The 13954-nt window shown below is 32.1% G+C and overlaps 1 protein-coding gene across 2 annotated transcripts in view; it reads right to left on the minus strand.

The window, feature by feature from the left end:
* Nucleotides 1–13954, minus strand: part of LOC102677163 (glutamate receptor 1) — a 286138-nt gene that overhangs the window by 10529 nt on the left and 261655 nt on the right. For both annotated transcript variants that reach the window (XM_006618951.2, XM_006618952.2), the window contains exons 6-14: nucleotides 13179–13299; nucleotides 12681–12845; nucleotides 7674–7889; nucleotides 4940–5047; nucleotides 4503–4616; nucleotides 4285–4405; nucleotides 3459–3553; nucleotides 2745–2968; nucleotides 1123–1335 (exon numbers count right to left, since the gene is read on the minus strand). In XM_006618951.2, coding sequence (XP_006619014.1) covers nucleotides 1123–1335; nucleotides 2745–2968; nucleotides 3459–3553; nucleotides 4285–4405; nucleotides 4503–4616; nucleotides 4940–5047; nucleotides 7674–7889; nucleotides 12681–12845; nucleotides 13179–13299 — 1377 coding nt within the window. The remainder of the gene's footprint in view (nucleotides 1–1122; nucleotides 1336–2744; nucleotides 2969–3458; nucleotides 3554–4284; nucleotides 4406–4502; nucleotides 4617–4939; nucleotides 5048–7673; nucleotides 7890–12680; nucleotides 12846–13178; nucleotides 13300–13954) is intronic.

A 13954-nucleotide genomic window follows, 5' to 3' on the forward strand; every position in this document is an offset into this window, starting at 1 on the left:
CTTCGAAGTTATAGCGATTTAAAGTTTTTCTAATTTTTAATAAGATTTCATCGAGTTTTATACCGTTCATTTTTATATATTTTAATCAATAATCGTAGTTGTTTTCTATATTTGAGTTAATATATTATAAAGTAATGATTGTATCGTAACGATTATTATACAATTAAAGAGAAATTTTCCTTAAAGATCATTGTCATTGTTAATGTAATTAATGGTGATGACAAAGAGTGGCAAAGTGTCGTTTAGAATTTCATTTATTATACTTTCAATGTACTTTGTCGCGTCGTGAATCAAACTCTGTAATTAATTACACAAAAGTAAGCTCTTTTTAGAGAAGATCGTGTTGCTCGTTATGGTAGAAGAGCAATGATACGTTTATAGAAGAGTTTAAGCGAGCTGGAAGCAACGAACCTTTAGAATCTTACCCGATTCTTTTTATTAACAGACAGTATGGTTGACCTGTTCAAATAAAAGACGCTTTCTCTCTCTTTCTCTCTCTCTCTACACTCTATACACTTTACTCTTTTCGCTTGTATCGCGGAAATAGGAATAGGGAACAAAGTAGGAATAATTATTTGAGAAAGAAATCTGAATTGTTTTTCTTCTCCATAACACACGACCTGGCATATTTGTTCACACTTGAGTTTCGATTATTATGGATACATATTGATACATTCAATTTTGTTTTCACTTGACGATATCATTTTCTTCGGTTGTGAGACAGGGCTTTTCTAAAATCAAGCTTGAAAATCAAACTTATCAATCAAAGTTTCTCAAAAATGAATATTTGCAAATTTTCCATTTCTTAATATCAAAAAAATATAAATTCATATATATATTCAAAATTATTCAGATGAAAGTACGACGTGTTCTAAATAAACAAAGATCAGAAATTATTTAAGCTATTCAAGAGCTTGTCACTACGACATTTCCTGGAAAAATATCCTCCTATTCTAATTCACAGAGATCTCGTATGTGCGATGTGAAAAGAGTGCGCGATAATTGGTCGAGATTAAGGTTTAATTAATTTTTACCTAAAGCACCTGGACTGGTAATTTTCTCAAAGCCAGGTTATCACGGGGATCTGGGTGTAGAACCGTTGCGAGGAAATGAATGATTTACCTGGGCGATATGTCGCAACCCTGCTGCATGAAAGCGGCTAGAGCGAACCAAAGGCTGTTTATGATACTGAAATCGTTCGCCATGCTCGAGGTGGGTATATGAGGTGATCCCTGCGACCCGTGTGGATGTTGCAGCGTGGGATCGTTTCTCGTCCCCATTGTGGGATCACCACCGCTGCTCAGTGTCAGTACTCGCCATTCGTAAGGGGAGAACCTGTGAAGAAACGTGCAATTAATCCAAGTATTCCTATATATATATATATATAAAATACATGTAATTTTTCAAAATTTTAAATAATCGAATTGAAGAGAAAAATAACAATGATATAAGAATCTAAGAAAAAATGAAAATAATTCTAGATACTTTTTGAATTTAATTTTATAAGAAACATAATATATATGGTGATATGATTTATCTGATTAACGAATAATTTTCCCTTAATTCTATCATTTATTTATCTTACAAGATTATCAACGATTCTTGTAAAATATTAAAATATATAAAATTAATATATGAACCATCCAACGATGCAAATTTGAAAGAGAGAGATTTCATTAAAACACGGCATAAAGCCTTATCGCGGAGAGAAAATCTAAAGAGAGATCCGGTCGTACGTTTCCTTGGTAAATTAACCGGGAACTCGGTTAGGAAGGCAGTGATCGATCAAGATATCCACCGTTCCAAACGATAAGATATTTCCATTTTATCGTTCCTCCATCGAGATTACGATCGAATCCTCGAATCGCGATCGTTTAAAATCGTATTTGGGGGAGTCACGCGAGAATGGTAAAATACCAGGGAGGAGGGCGGAAGAAAAGCGGGGGCGATTTATCGTTGTGGATCGCGATAAATGCACGCGTGATTGTCGCGAGTCGACACGTAATACCAAACAAGGTTAGCCGTGATTAGCAAGATCGAGGGGCGAAAGAGGAGAAGGTAATGGCGTGTGTCGTTTGCGCGACATCAATCACGGCCACGGAAATTTCTGCGACGATAAATTTCGTTTCTCTCGTTGATTTACATAGGTTACAATTTGAGGAATTACCTTGTGAGATAGAGCGTCTAGCAGTGTGATAATGTATGAATATGAGAAAATTAAAATTCATTGATCATTTGTACGTAATTCTTCTCCTTTTCTCCTTTTACATTTGCATTTGTGAAATTTTGTGTGAATTTTTTCGTGAGATTTTGTAGGAAATATTATAGTTGATTATACAAATATCTTTTTTTCTAAATGTTATAATTGTATTTTTATAATGATAATAAATTTTATTAATTAAAAGATTATCTGTCAAAATTAAAATTCGAAAGTTTTTTTGATACTTATTTTTCGTTTCGAGAAATTGAATTGTTCTTTGGATTTGTACAGATTCAAAGAAAAAAAACTTTCTCGAAAGGGATGGATTCTTTTTGTTTCTTTTTATTTTTATTCCTGGTAGACAGTGAACAATAATATATAATACATGATACAGAGGGAAATTAAGTATAATTTTTAAATATATTTGAAAAGAGAGATTAAACGAATCAAACATATATATTTTTGCTCCTGAGTCTGACCGTATATCGACTGTAACTACTTATCCGTCGAAAAAGGAGAATATCTTTAATAAAATCGCATTTACCTGGACACGGTAAAAAGAACGATGGACACACCGATATACGAGAAGATCACACACACCCATATCTCTTTGCTCAGAGGATTGAGAAAGCTGAAAACCCCCGGTTTCTGTTTGATGGGCTTTTTGATCATTATACTGATTCCAAGCGACATAAAGGGTTTACTGAAATCGATCACTCGTTCACGTTCAGACGTGATAGTCATGGGGGCAATCGCAATATCCGCCTCCTGCAAACAAATACGAATAATGAATAACGTTGCAAAAATAAATTACATTAATAAATTACAACTAACCGAAATTAAAATAACCGAACGATATTAAGATATTTCATTTTTAATTTTCTAAACAAATTCGTCTATCTGATAATGATATTTCATTTCGAAAATTTTGTTACAGAAAAACAGAGTAAATTTCTGTTTTTCTTTTTTTCGAAATTCGTCCGCCAGATGGAAACAGGTTAGACGATTGTAAAGAGCTTTCACGCTCGAGACATCTGGTGGACGAATTTCGTACTTTCTGACCAAAGATAAAACAGCTCGTTCAACGTCCATTTCGAGAACTCGAGGCCGATCAATATAAGTGCAATCTTTCGCCTAGTCGGACGAAATCGTTCGGTCCATCCCTATACGCTGACTTCCGGCACGCTTTGTTCTAGAAATCGCATCGAGATCTCGATGGACGTTTTCCAGAACATTGATCGATCTCCCTGAAACTTACTTTGCGGATCAGCTCGCCGACCATGCCGTCCCAACCACCGGGAACGTCAGAATTTTCCATACCGTATTTACCGTCTTTTACTATACGAAGTTCGTCTGGAAAAGGAAAATTTTCTGTTTGATTCATTTAATTTCAAAAGTGATGAGATTATTGAATTAGTAGTGGAATAGTTTTTTCGTTGAATTAATTGAAAGTGGAAAGTTCTTGAACTACTTTAGGGCGGGGTAACTAGGCGGATGCTTGTATCGATATTGTTTAATTTTTATTTTTATTTCTTTTCTTGGAAGGCGTTATTCACGTAGATAGAAAATTGAAAATTGGATATAAAAAGAATATGGTAAAAGTGTAAGTGTAAGCTGTGTTTTATTTTTTTCGTACAATATAAAATTTTTTTCTTTTTTTGTTTATTAAAAAAATTATTGTTTTTCTTCCTTTTTTAAAAATTTATTTCTTGGATTTGAAATTATTTTATGATTTTTATTATGCTAGAAGATATGTTATATAAAAATAAGCATTCAATTAACTTTTGTAATTATAATTTTGTTAATTAAAAGATTATCTGTCAAAATTAAAATTCGAAAGCTTATTTTTCGTTTCGAGGATTGAATTGTTCTTTTGATTTGTACAGATTCAAAGAAAAAAGACTTTCTCGAAAGAGATGGATTTTTTCTGTTTCTTTTTATTTTTATTCCTGGTAGACAATGAACAAGCATTCAAAATTTATATTATCTTGAGATGATACAATGATACTACAATTATATAATAATCAGAAAGGATGAGAAAAGCAAAATATTCTTGCAAAAATGTACGATAAATATATACTTACACGTTATTCCCAGTTTCTTAGCTATGAGATCAGCCAAATCTTTGCAGTAGCCCTCGTAACTATCATTTCCAGTCAATATCTCTCCGCTATCCGATTTTTTCTGCATAATATACGGTTCCTCCTGTACCATTGGACACAATATTACAATGAGCAAATCAAGAAAAAAAAAAGTCAATAATCTGAACAAACACAATCCTATTCGTTTCGTCCATTCTTACCACAATGGTTGTGACAATGTAGGTTTTATTCTTCTCGATTTCCGCGTGCGGTCGAAGTCGAATGTACTTTGCCGCGATTGCCTGGAATCCAGCCTCGTCCGTCCATTCAGCCACCTTGAAAGGTAAATCGTGAATAGCTGATAGTTGGTCGAGATACGTTACAATCAACGTGTGATGAACGTGTGTGTGTATGTGTTCGTGGTTATAGATGGTCAATATTGTCGAGCAAAGTCGTCGAAGGAAAAGAAAGAAAGAAAGAAATTAAAACAATCCAATTGTTTCTTTTCTCGTGTGTAATATCAATATTTTCCTCCCTTTTTCCTTTTGTCGAGAGATTTGGTTGATTTGGATATTTTGGAAACTGGTGTAGAGATAATGATGGAAGAGGGAAATAAGGGATTCTAGGTAGGAAAGAAAAAAAAAAAGAATATATTTACTTTGACCATGGCGCTGTTGACCGTCATCTCGACAACGTGGAGGGTGTAATTGTGCCTGCGACCGTCATCGTTAAAGCGGATCTCCCCTGTCAGCCCCTCGATTTCCACCTGAAAGTTAAATGGGAATCAAAGAGTCTGATTTTGTTGAACGATGTAACTGTATGCGACTCTCGCTCTTTTATGGGACGATGTTTGTAAACACTGTTTAAAAAAGGGTGAATACAGAGGATGGTGATTCAAGTATTAGACTAATGATATATTTTAATATTCAATTTATAGTTTCCAAGATTTTTTAATAGATTCACAGTGATGTTACAATCTACAGAATGATGTTTATAATACAAGAATGAATCGAAAATGTGGAATAGAATTTTTTCATTTGAATTTTCGTTTTCGAGAAAATCGAATTTAAAAATTTTTCGAACTCGAGTGAATTTGATTCAATATTCATACGAATGGATAATAGATAAAGGCTTATGCTATGTATGAAAAATATGTGAAAAAAAAATCTAGAAAAAAATTTTTTTATTTTCAAAGCTCTTCGTTCGACGAAATCGAATTTTTGAATTTGAAAATTGTTCGATTTCAATTCTTCTTTAAGAATTAAAAAAAAGAAAAAAATTCATTTTTAATTGCAATTTTTCCAAGTGAAAATCGATCAAAATTTACTTTCGTTTGAAAAATTTCTCAAAAACGATGATTTCCAGCGAACAAATTTTACCCCACATTTTCGACCTACTTTTACACATAAAAATCACATTTTGCTTATCCAGATACCTTATCTACACGATCGAACCTCTCCATCTTCTATCAAATTTCATCAATTTTTCAAAGTCAGCCGAAAATTTAAAATTTCCTCTCATAAATATAATTTTGATAAGCTTCTCTCTTTACTCGTAGCTAGTATTACAAAATTATTTTTAAAAAAAATGTAATCGTTAGAAACCAATATCTCTTAATACTACAATTATTTCATAAAAACAAAATTCTCGTTCTGTGTAAGAAATCGTGAAAAAATTCTTGACCAATAATGCTTATCAATTCTCAATAAAATAACACTTCTCTTTCTCTTCTTTTTCTTTTCATCGAGTTTGTCAGACGACGAATCGACACGTAATAAGAGGAGGAGGAGGTGGAGAAGCTGGAGGGGTGGCACTTCCGGTGTAACTGTACACGTGTGTACATAGAACGGAGGGGAAGGATCTGACGTGGACGTAGGAATGCCGTTAGAGTCGGAATAACCACCAATTACTGTCAATGGCAGAGAGACGTCGGGAAGGGTCCCTGGCAATTTCGATTGCCATCGGCATTCGAAACATATAAAGCGCTTCCGTGCTTCAAGAATTTCAGGTCGAGATCGTTTCCACGTATATGCGTAACTTTCTCATCCTTTTGTAACGCGTGAATTAAAAAGATAAACGTAGAAAGGTTCGTTTGTTCGAAAGAATGTTAGGGAGAAATTATTTTTATTTTTCTGTATTATTTTTTTTGAGATAAATCACAATACACGTATTGCAATTCTATACATCGTAATTTGAAAATGAATTGTAGAGAAAGTTTTTTTCGTGTGATAGAAAATAGCGTGGTTCAAACAATTTCTTTTATCAATCTTTATTTGTTTTATTTGATTTTTTTAAAAAAAAATGTTTAGTATTAAGAAACCAATATTTCTCAATACTAAAATTATTTAATTTTTCTTCTTAACTTGTTTGTTAAAAGCAAAACAGTATTTGTTGAATAGGAGCATTATATCATTTTTAACAAATCAAATTATGACGTATAATCGAAGCTTCAACAAGTAAAAAAGGAATATATAAGTGAAATAAATTTCACTAGATAAAGATTGACCGTACGTGGAGGAGGACCTAACATTGAGATAAATAATTGAATGGGTGCAGAATTTGTGGAACGAGAAAGTGAGATTCAGTGGAGGTCTGAAAATTGAAGGGATGTGAAAAAAATTTAGGAACGGAGGGAACGGTGGTGGAAATAAGCTGCGGGTGGTTGAATGATTTATTGAGATGAATAGTTTGTTAGGTTCTTAGATTTATGGTTTTCTAACGCTTTTCGCCGTTTGATTGTCGGTTGTGTTCGCTGACTTTTGTTTTTTGTAAGCTTGGAAAAATTTGTTATTATTCGACGTTTATTTTTTAAAGATCGAAAGCGATAAATAAAGTTATATTTTATTTCTTTTTTCTTTCTTCAACGATTAAAAAAAGAGATCGAAATTCATAATCCAATAAATTTTAAAGAGATTTTTCCGGAGAGATTACAATTTATTAATAATCAAAACGACGTTTATTTTTCGGGCTAATTCTAGAGATTGGAAAGTGATTAATGAAAGCAATATTTATCTTTTAAACGATTAATAGAGATTGTAATTGATATACGAAACGTTATTTAATTAAATCGAACAATTTGTAAATATTGGAATTAATGATAAAGATATATTTATTTTTCAAACGGTTTATAGGGAACGAGATTAATAAATGTAGCAAAATTTTATTTTTCAATCAATTTGCAGAGATTGAAAGTGATTGATAAAGTGAAATTTATCTTTCCACGAATTAATACGAGTAAAGCGTTATTTAAATTTTGTATCGATCAATTTTAATAGATATTAAAATCGTTGAAACGAAGCCACATTTATTTCTAAGCCATTTTTATTTTATTTTATTTTATTTTTTTTTTTTAATCTTTCTCCAAGGAAAAAGGAAGGATGGATTTCACTTACTTTTCTGAGTAGCCTGGAAATTTTATCGCCATATTCGAACGGTGTCACCCAGCCCCGACTGCTATTGCAATCCAGCGCCCTGGTGCCGTTAGTAATCTGACTGCTTCCAGGAATTCCGGTCCGTCTCACGTTGCTTCTGTCAGGCTTTTTTCTCAGAAACTTGTTGAACGCCTCGACGAGGACGAATACGGCATCGTACATCAGCGCAGCTTGCGCCTAATGCGAAGAGAATCGTAAAATGAGTGATTTTTTTTCTTTTTTTTTTTTTTTTTTTTTAAAAAAAAAAAGGAAAAGGAAATGGGGATCGGAATTTAAGAAAAATTTTTTTTCAACGTTTTTTTTTTTTTTTTTTTTTTTTTTTTTTTTTTTGCTTCGAAATGAGAAAAAGGTTAGGTTAATCGAAACGTAAGAATAATTTTTATTCAACGCGTTTGAAATTCCTTTCTGCACCTTTTCTCGATCTTATAACTTTGTAGTATATATCGTGAGAGTAGAAAATTAATTTTTCTTCCAATATATCAAAATATATATATCTCGTATTTTTACATTCAAAATTAATTTCTCTTTAAATATGTAAATTCAAAGTACATATTTTGTATTTCGATTACACTTCTGACGTCGAAAAGAAAATTTTTCCCCCAAAAAGATATTGTTCTCGAAGATAAAATGAAAGGAAATAGAAAATGAATCTGGAAATGAAGAATATCGTTGTAAAGTTAATGTATTATTATTGGAGAGAGGGTTGGAATAAACTTTTTTCTTCTTTCTTTTTTTGTAAATATTGGAAAAACTATTTCGTTCATTCCAAAGTGTACATAAGTACGGCAAAGAAGGGGAATCATGGTAATTACAATGGTTTTTAAATTGCTTTCTTTTTCTGTTAGAGATACGGCTACTATAAGTACCGGCATGAATTATACATGAAGCTGTTTTCAAACCGGCACGAGAAGTATCGTGAATGTAAAGTGGGTTTCCTCGGATAATGTAAACGGATATATATGTATACATCGATGTACTAAAAATTTATTTAACAATAATAATTTATTCTTGACTTTCTCCATCTAGATCTATCTGTATTCAACAATTTTACATATGATTGCTATTTCTAATTATTATCTCAATTTTTATTACCTTCTTAATTTTTGTTTGCAATAAAAAAATATATGTAATTAAAGTATCAATTTCTGATATTATTATTGAATTTTGCGACTAAAGATTAAATATATATTAACTAATACACTTGGAATTATAGAAAGGTGTAACTTTAATTAAATCACGATATGGAAAATTGGAAAATGTATCATCATGAAATATAAAATTTTTTCAAATGCTTCCACCGACAAAAATCGCGACCGGTTACAATTCGTTTATTTTAATTCAATAAATCTAATAGTTTCGCTATTATATAAGGGAAAACTGAAAGGTTTGCTAGATAGCGCGCGACAATTCTATTATGGCAGTCCAAGCCAGCTTCGTGCCCAATCATTCACACCGCTGAATACACAGAATAAAATAAATTACCAATTCTGTCCGTCAAATCGAGTCCCCCTCCCCCCTATCAAAATTTGTTTGATCGAGACCAACAAAAATTCAGTTTCAAAACATCGATCCTCGTCAACCTTCCATCCATCAATATTCCAAGAGACAAGCGTACAAGAATCAATTTCGCCAAGCTCGATCTCTTAAAAAACCTTTGTCTCTCCAATCTTCTCCCAATAATAATTAAAACCACCCATATCAAAATTAAATTCAATAAAATACTTGTTGAATTACCTTGAATAATTATTTAAACTTACGATAATCGAAGATGGAAAAATTAATTTTCAATTCGCAGAATAAAGAACTTAATAACTTGTGGCCAAAATAAATATTCCTAAATAAATAAATATTCCTAAATAAATAAATATTCCTAAATAAATAAATATTCCTAAATTGTTATTTGAAATAAATTTTCGAATCACCGTGACGCTGGGTTAACAAGGGGGAGGAGGTGGCAAGAAGATCGGCCAGGGGACGGACGTATGCGGAATCACGTATGCGGGCGCGTGGCCAAAGTTCAGGAAGCACGTTAGGAAATTGCGCGGGGATCGATCAGGGATAATCGGTGTGTTGGATCGTCTTTCGAGAAGCCGTCGTGCGACGAGATCGAACAGGGGATCGCGATAAGCTCGGATCCCCTTTCGTGCCGGGTTGGACGATTCATCGATGGACGATTCGCGATGGTGAAACGACGGACGTGCGAGCGGTTGATAGCGGTTACGATTATGGCCGGATGAAATTCGTGGTTCAGCTTTATACAGCTTTTTCGAATATCCTCGTGGAAAAATCGCGTGATCACAATTTGATTCTTTTTGCAATTCTCGTTCTCGGGATTTTTCTTGAGTGATGCTTCGAAAAAGTGTTATTCGTACGATATTTCGAAATTGAAGGAAAAGATACAGTTGATAAATGAATATATTAAAACATTTGATGATCGAGTCGTGTTCGAGGGAAAGTTAAATTCGCAGAAGAGTAATTGAATGTGTTAATAAAGAGAAGGAATAATATCAAAGATGTTTCGATCAAAATCTAATGTAAATTTTATTATGATGTGATCAGTTAGATAAATATGTGACATAAAATAAAATTGAGTGCAACTAATCTAACTTAATATTACAACAAACGTCGAGCCAATTGGTTGATATTGTTGTAAAAAAAAAAAAAAGGAACACGATATCGTAAGATTTTGCTGGAATAGCGTTTATATTGATTTTCGATATTTGCTTTAAACATTGATGAGTTTGTATAAACAGTATTGTATGATTTTTGAAAACCATCGTCCAATATTCAAAGTACAAGAGTTCCAAAATAATTTATGTTGTGAATTTTTGAATATTAAATTGCGTGTTCTCAGGATTGTATTGTATATGATAAGAATAAAAATATGTTTTGTAAAAAATTTTTCAAACGAATGATTGCAAGTGAATATTTTCATTTTGCATCTTCTTTTTAATTACCTTTTAATTTTTACAGACTTGAAATAAAACAATTTGAAATACGTTTTATAAATATTGAAAAATATTCTTCGATGTACAAGGCGATTTTTTTTCTGTTGAATTTATTCACTACGAATTTTTTTTCCATTTAAATACAGAAAAAAAAACTGTATGTGATAACTTTTGTCAATTTTAAATGTCAATTTTGTCAGTTTCGCTAAACTGATATTATTACTATAAATTATCTTTCTCTCTTTAGTTTAGTTTTCGGATTTAACGTGTATTTTTCTATTCTATTTGTATATTTCAAAATAATACTTCCTTCCTGTTTAGTTTTCGGATTTAATATTTATCTTTCTATTCACTTTCTGTACATTTCAAAATAAAAATCGATCGATCATAATTTTAACATTTTGTTAAATTGCGTAGATTTATTGTCGATTTGAAAAAAATTATACCTTTAAATCCAGCAAATTGCTACCATTTTTTTGAAATATTAAATCATTTGTCCAAAAAAACATGAAACTTGAAATTTTCTCTTCCAATTTTTAATTATTATATCTTTATATTTATATTCATATTTTAATTATAAGACATCAAAGCACTTCTTTTTACATATCGAAATAATATAAAAACTAAAATTTAAATGAAAATTTTCTTTTCTAGTATTATCTTCAATTATTATATCACATCTTTGGACTCTTAAAAGACTCTTAATCGTATATGCCACGTTACAATACTTTCTTATATCAAAAATGAATACAATCTCTGATGACATTAATTCCTAATATCAAATTTCATATCAATATTTTATTTCAATCACAAATTTACTCTTAATAATATCACACGAGAGTCTTCTTACAATTTTAACACTCCAATTTCTTTTATAAAAATTCTTCCACATTCTAGAAAAATAATTACACGTATAATATAAAGAACTATTAATAACATCCATTCCCTGTACTTTTATCATACTTATATACCTTCACTTTTCTTTTAAATTTTTTAAAATTAAATCAAAATTTTAACCAAATTATCCTTCAATAAAATATCCTTCGATTCGACCTGCTCTGATCCACCCTCAGACTCGGGATTACGTATCCCCTTGTTTGATTTTCTTTTCCGGTGGACTGAAGGCCACCCTTTTCTCATGCAATCGTTCCTCCTTGACCGTGCCAAGTATCCGAAAACAAGCCTGAAACCTGAGTAGATTGACGCGCTTAGGGTAGAAAATTGTAGTACTCGAAAGGTACTCGACAATATGGAGTTCCAATAGGGGGCTCTCCTTTTTCGAAAATTGACTACAGCCTGACTGATGGTACTGCTTTCACGAGTGCTTTCACGGTTATTGGAGATTGGAACGGGGATAATGCTTGGTAAATTTCGAGGAAAGATTATTTTACTTATGGGAATCTGATTTCTGTAGTTGCGGTCGTAAAAATTCAGTGGTGGATCGCTTCTTTCGGAAACTTTAAATTCGTTCTATATAAATGCTAGAAAAGAAATACAAACAATTTGTATATTGTAATACAAGACATATAACTCAAAGAAATAGGAAAACGATTAAATAATATTCGTAAAATATAAAATTTCTTAAACATAGGAAATTTTCTTATAAATTAAAAAGAAAAAAATATACACAAAACATATAAAGAATATATTTAGAGAAAACTCTTAACTTATATTTATATAAATGATAATAAATACTTTTATATTTTATATCTAATATAGCATAATTCAGCATATATAATTTCTTTAATAAAATACAATTTCTATCAAAATACAATTTCACTAAAATTATACTTTAAAAAATAAAAAAAAACATAAATAATTTTCAGACACAATCAATCCTAATTCCTTCTTCTCATTAAAAATTTAAAACGATGCATCTCTTGCATCCAAAGGAAAATCGAAACAAATATACATACATACATACATCCAAAAAAAAAAAAAAGATAAATTCTCCTCTCAAAGAAGAAAGAGAGGAAGGAATATTCGAATGAAACGAGAGAAAGGGGTGATATATACGTACAGAAATGGATTCGCGGCCAGCTCCTTGAGACGTGGCCGGGTCGAGGCGATGCCATCCAGCGAGGAAATCTTTAACGTAAGGCCGTGTCGCGTCCACGATGCGAAATCCGGTGATGTTGATGGCCCCGTACTCGATCACCTCGCTCTCCCATCGATCGTCCATTATCTGATTGCGCGAAAACAGGCCGATTGTAACGATTGTAAAAGCTGCAGGTACGCGATACTCCCACTTCCGGTTGGACGTGCGCGGAAAGGGTGTACAGATACGGGCAATTTGCATTGACAAAGGCAATAGTTCATCCGATTCTAAGATCGTTCTCATATCGAGTTTGATTTTCGAGATATATTATGTGTATGTATATATAAAACGAAGAGGTGATATTGTATCGAACGAAATGAAATTTTCACGCGAAACGTATTGGAATTTTTGCTCTAAAAAATTTTGGTTTTATGTGAAAATTTTAATAATAGAGAATTTTGAAATTCGTCGAACTCTTACCAATCCGCTTAATAAGTAGTGGTACGTTCTTTTCCCAAGCGCGACGTCCCTCACGTGGCTTACCACGATATCTTTTGCCATGTCCGTGGGGCAGTCGAGTACGACGTATTTATTACTCCATCTGCAAAGATTTAAATATTTAATTAATAATGTGTTTTAAATTAATCGTGTTATTTTTAATACAGGTAATATAGGATTTATAAGTAGTACAGATCGATCATAATCTAAGGAATATGTATAAATAAAGAGAGATTTAAAATGTAAGTTTAATTGAAATATAATTTTTTCGATGATGAACACATCTTCATTGCATCGAATATAATAAATAATATATTTTTCAAATAAATTGAAAAATTTTGTGGTATTGTATTTATTATTCAAAGGAAAGTGTTAGTACTTATAAATAAAATTCATCGATACGTATTTTTCAAAAAGTAATATCACTTCGTTGATACTAGTTTAAATAAAATAGTATTTACGATTATAATGTGGTATACGATTTCCCTCTCATACGGATCCTAACAATGGTGGACAGATAATGAATTTACATAATTCCAGCCGCGTCGCTTCTCCGACGATAAAGTCTCGATGCAACGAGCTGTTTGCCTGTGACGTTTCGAATAGTTACGTTTTGTTTTCGGTAATGGGAATCGCTCATTCGATTCGGTCTCATTGTCAGTCCGGTTGTTGATTACCTGGCCCGTGCAAATGCGTGGCCACTGGTAAATTGCGGCCACGAGACACGCGGTGACCGCTTCTATTCTATCACAAAAGGG

This window comes from Apis dorsata, unplaced genomic scaffold (assembly GCF_000469605.1).
Source record: "Apis dorsata unplaced genomic scaffold, Apis dorsata 1.3 scaffold_382, whole genome shotgun sequence".
In the NCBI taxonomy this organism is placed as follows: Eukaryota; Metazoa; Arthropoda; class Insecta; order Hymenoptera; family Apidae; genus Apis; species Apis dorsata.